Source organism: Kogia breviceps, chromosome 2 (assembly GCF_026419965.1).
Source record: "Kogia breviceps isolate mKogBre1 chromosome 2, mKogBre1 haplotype 1, whole genome shotgun sequence".
Lineage (NCBI taxonomy): Eukaryota > Metazoa > Chordata > Mammalia > Artiodactyla > Physeteridae > Kogia > Kogia breviceps.
The window spans coordinates 30,622,153-30,627,072 of NC_081311.1; the positions used below are offsets into that span (position 1 = coordinate 30,622,153).

Genomic DNA, 4,920 nt, shown 5'->3' on the forward strand with positions numbered 1-4,920 from the left:
GGCAGTGGAACTTCCCAAACAGAAGGCCCATTGAGAGCAGGGGTGGGAGCTTCTGGAATTCCCTTCAGCCTCAGTCAGGGACAGACACAGGCAGTTTTCTTCCTGATTCCTGTGTCCTGCCCTAACTGTACTGGAAATCTATGACCTCATTTTTCTTTCCCTCCCAGAAAGAAGGGGAAGCCGGGGCGGCAGACAAGTGTGGCAAAATAAGAAGATGGAGGGAGGCTAGGGGACCTGACACAGAGTGTTACTGCAGGGGGCAGGAGAGAAGACACATACACCCAGATCAGACAAACAAACTTTATTCAGAAAAGCATATTAGTAATCACCACTAAACTACTGAATGAGGCACATCGGTCCCTTCTCCCTACCCTCCCTCACCCTCCCACGCACACCCTCTCTTTGGCCTTTGTAGAATACTGCAGAAATCCTCTCCTGGGCCCACAAGTGGTCCCAGACTTTTGGGCTAGGGGCAGCCCACAGCAGTGTCAGGTTGGATCGAGTCTTGGGAGTCCAAAGAGGGAGGCCAAGGAGACTGCCTCCAGTATCCAAAAGTTCCGGGCCAGCTCAGGTAGCCATTCCCATGGCACAGGGCCCTGAGGGGAAGGAGAGGATGGGTGTTGGAGCTGTCTTCATGTCCTTCTCACATCTGGAGAAGCCGCGGGAGGCCAAGCGGGAAGGCACATCTAGAGGAGCCAGTGAGCTCTGGAATGTTTCAGGCACATGTGGCTGTATAAGGTACCATGAAGGCCAAGGAGACGCCTGCTCCTGAGTAAGGTCAGTTAACCACAGACAAAGCACTATGGGCTGGGGGCTAAGAAGAGGTCCTCAAAGGGCTGGATCTGAGTTGAGGATGCAGCTTATGTGATGATCTAAAAAAGAGAAAAGAACACATGCTGCAGCTCAAAAGCCATTGTTTACGGTTCAGGGGTGCACGGCTCAGTTCCAGGTATCTGGAAGCTCGTACCCAAGTCATAACGCAAGCAGAATAGGAATTTCTCTATGTTAAGGCAAAATGAACCTTCACCATCTTGGCTCTTCCACTCAATGATGTGGAAAGGGAGCTGCTGGGCAAAGATTACTCTCTCTCCCCACCTCCCTATGTGGCCAGTGAAGACACTGAAACCCTCTGCTGGCCCAGGGAAGTGGGCCCTGGGAGAGGTCAGAATGACAGGCTCTGGGAGTCTCCATGGCCTCAGCAACACGGAAACCTGCAACAGAAGAACCAAAGTTGCTGGGCTTCCAAGTCAACCCCAGTATCCCAGCAAAGGCCACCCCCAGGTTCTGGCTGGCACCAGCGGTGGGCGCTGAGGAAACAGGTACCCTGCCTGGAGCATGGCAGCAGGACCCCAGCCTGACTGAGACGCTGAAGGGCTCAGTGTTCTGGGACTTCCCGGAGGACAGAAAACAATAGCAACAACAATAACACAAATAACCACAATTTTAATGGATACAGAGTTTCAGTTTTGCAAGATGAAAAAGTTCTGGAGATGGATGGTGCTGATCGCTGCACAGCAATGTGAATGTATTTAATGCCATTGAACGGTACGCTTTAAAGACAGTTTCGATGGTCAATTGTATGTTATGAATATTTTACCACAATTAAAAAAATTTTTTTCCAAAGATAACCATGGGGATTCCCTGGCGGTCCAGTGGTTAGGACTCCGCGCTTTCACTGCCGAGGGTGCCGGTTCGATCCCTGATCTGGGAACTAAGATCCCACAAGCCACGTGGTGTGGCCCAAAATATTAAAATAAATAAATAAATAAAGATAACCACGTTAACAGTATCTAACATGTATTGTACCCCCTACTGTATATAGCACAGCCTGGTTCTGAAGAGGTCAGACTGCCAGAGTTCCAATCTGAGCTCCACCACTCACCACCCACCAGCTGGGAGACTCTAGGTAAGTCACTTAACCTCTCTGTGACTCATTTTCCTCATACAGAATATGGAAATATTACTAGAACCCAGCTCAGCAGGGTCGTTGAGAGAATGAAATGAATACATAAATGTTCTGAGCAGTGCCGGGCACAAAGATGCAAAGACGGTGACTATGGAAAACTCACAAAAGCGCTCCACATCCCCACCCAGATCTTCACCACCACAACAGAGAAACCTAAGACTTTTCCTCCTAAACTCTACAAACGGGTTCACAAAAACACATTCTGGCCCCTCCATTCTAGTTTCTAATCCAGAGAGGGTTGAACTTTTTCAAAGAGCAGACCTTTGAAGGATTTAGCAAAAAGGCTGAATTGTTGCCATAACCCTTTGGACATTGTGGTTATTACTGTCACCCCTTCAACTTGCTCCTGAATTAAAAACCCTTTAACTTTTAGAAAAGGAGCGGGCGCTGGGTTTTTTTATTCAAAGGCCTATGACCTCACCAGAAAGCCAGGGGGCATCTTACCTTACGAGGCTGGGCCAGCTGTCCATCCCAGATCCCGAGTTTTCTTCTCTGTTTGGTGTGACCCACCCCTGCCAGTTGCTTATGGTCAATGCCAGCAGCTCTTACAGGTGATGTTCCTTTTGACTGGGAAACCAGGAAACCATCTGGACAACCTTGGCTTCATTTCCCGAACAATGTAAAGGAATGTTCAATCCACAGTTTCCCCAGGCTCTCGCTGGCCTGGCAGGGCCGGCTATCTTTTCTTTCACGGAGGGGGTGCGGGGCCTCCCTCTGCTATAGAAATTCCCTGGGAAAGAGAAGCAGTGCCCCTTGTCTTCATACAGACCACAGCCAATGGGTTGGGACCCTTGGTGATAAATGAGAGCCAGTACGACACATGGCTGCTTGGAACCTTAGGTGGAAAAAACTGGTCCAGGTCCAGAGGCAGTTAACACTGTAAACTAAGTTACTTGGACTTCTTTTAGAGCAGGACTTCTCAGAGCCTTTCATATGCTAATGAGCATTGTGAATCTTCAAGAAGGGGAGAAAGCACCTTAGACAAACCCTTTTGGCCTTGAAACCCTCTATTAGAGGGTAGCTCCAGAGTCCGGATTCCTGGGAACAACCAATGCTTTAAAGTAAACAACGCTAGACTGGGAGTCCAAAGACCGAGTTCTAATCTTTTTCTGGCTGTTCGCAAGAGCAAGCTCTGAGTCTCCATCTGCAAAAAGAAAGGGGTGGGGTTCGCCTAACATTCCTTGACGCTGGTGTGGTATCCCTAATGCAAAAAAGATATTGGGAGGTGGGGAAGGAACAGAAACCTGTGAGAGGAAGGCTGGGAAGGCGAGGCCAGGGAGGCTAGTGGGCGTTAGGAACTGGCCTCCGTGAACCGCGAGGACAAAGGCGGAACAGGAGGAGGAGAAAGAAGACTCCAAGGGTGCAAGGGTACAGCCCCTTATCCATCCTCACCTTTGCAGATGGGCCCCAGCGCAAGACATCAAAGCACCAAGGTATGGCCCGGAAGGACTGCGCAGGATGCCCGCACAATCCCAAACTAAAACCACACCCGTCGCTCATCCTAGGACCAGTGGAGGCCCGTCCCCAGCTCCGCCCGCGGCGTCATGCCTGCCTTTTTCAGCACTCGGGGTTGGAAGAGGGGCCAGGGCAAGGGGGTGCTCTTCCGAACGCGGAGCGGGAGGGAGGGGGCAGCGGCGCCGCCTGTAGACTGGTTCCAATTTGGGAGCCTCCCCCGGATCTACGCGGCGCCTGTCCACGTCTCGCTCTCTGCCGGGAAGGGGAAGAGGAACCGCGAGGCTTCGCCTCGGGGCGGCCCGACTGAAAGAGTGCGTCCGCCCCTCGGATGCGGCTCTGCCCTGGTCCCAGGAGACAACGCAGCTGTCCGGACTCTGGACTGCGGTGAAGCCGTCGGACGGGAACTGCGATCCGGGCGCCAGGGCGCGGGCGGCGACGGGAACGCAGGGCGAGGAGAGGGAGCCGGGGCGCACGGGCGCGGGGCGGCGGCGGCAGGAAGGACGGGTCCCCCGCCCCGCGGCGCAGCGACCTCACGCCACCTCCTGCTCGCCCTGGTAGTGGCGGCAGCAGCCGTAGAGCGCCGAGAGCAGGTAGAGGCCGAGGCAGAGGCCGCCGCAGACGGCGGCCGCCAGGAAGGCGTGGTAGGCGCAGGACATCTGGTAATCCTTGAGGTTGCAGTAGCTGTGGCTCTGCGTCTGGCTGATCATGATGCCCATCGCGGCGCCGTAGAGCGCGGCCGCCAGCAGGTCGTGCGCCACGTTGACCACCAGCCAGCGCGAGCCCAGCACGGGCACCAGCTCGTGCTTGCCCAGCAGCGTGAGGAAGTAGAGGCCCAGGGTCAGCAGCCAGAAGAGCACGGACACGAAGAGCGCGAAGTGCACCGGGCCCTGGTACCTGCTTGTGGCGATGGTGATCCAGAAGGCGGTGCCGGCCAGCAGCTGCAGCAGCCGCAGCACGCCCAGCGGGCCGCGCAGAAAGGCCCGCTGCAGGCTCACCGCGCCGCGGGCCGCCCGCGCCTGGGGCGGCGGCTGGCGCGGGGGCGGCGGAAGCATGGCCCCCGGGCGCGGTGGCGGCGGCGGCGGCGCCCCTAGCAGCGGAATGGCGACGTCTGGCTCGCGGGGGTGGCCCGGCCGACGTGCCCCCGAGCCCACCGCGGCCTCCTCGCTCCCCTCCGAGTCCTCCTCTCTTCCTCTCCCTTTCTCCCCACTCTACCTCCCCTCTCTCCTCCCCTCTCTCCTCCCCGCAGCCCTCCTCTCTCTCTCCGTTTCTCTCTCTCCACCCCTCCTGCCCGCCCTTTCCCTTCCCCTCCTCCTTCTCCACCCCCACTCGCTCCTCCAGGCTTCCTGCCTTCTCTCTTTGGGCCTCGCCCACCACCCTGGTGCCCCCCTTCCCGTCGGCGCCAAACTCCCAGCTCGGATTCCTTCCTCCTCGGAGGCAGGGCGGAGGGCACCCCAGCTGGCCGCGGGTCTTCCGCTCCGTCCGACTGGGCCGAGTTTACC

At 56.3% G+C, this 4,920-nt stretch overlaps 1 protein-coding gene across 2 annotated transcripts; it reads right to left on the reverse strand.

Annotated features, from left to right (window-relative positions):
- Positions 1–286: 286 nt before the first annotated feature.
- On the reverse strand, positions 287–4,611 carry MARVELD1 (MARVEL domain containing 1). Of its 2 annotated transcripts, XM_067024900.1 has the most exons (3): positions 3,359–4,554; positions 2,411–3,110; positions 287–872 (listed from the first exon to the last, which is right to left on the reverse strand). In XM_067024900.1, the coding sequence occupies exon 1, from the start codon at positions 4,471–4,473 to the stop codon at positions 3,952–3,954; it is 522 nt and encodes a 173-aa protein (XP_066881001.1). In that variant the 5' UTR covers positions 4,474–4,554; the 3' UTR covers positions 287–872; positions 2,411–3,110; positions 3,359–3,951. The 2 variants fall into 2 exon arrangements, with proteins under 2 accessions (XP_066881001.1, XP_066881002.1); XM_067024901.1 differs by having other exon boundaries at positions 2,411–4,611.
- Between the last annotated feature and the right edge of the window lie 309 nt (positions 4,612–4,920).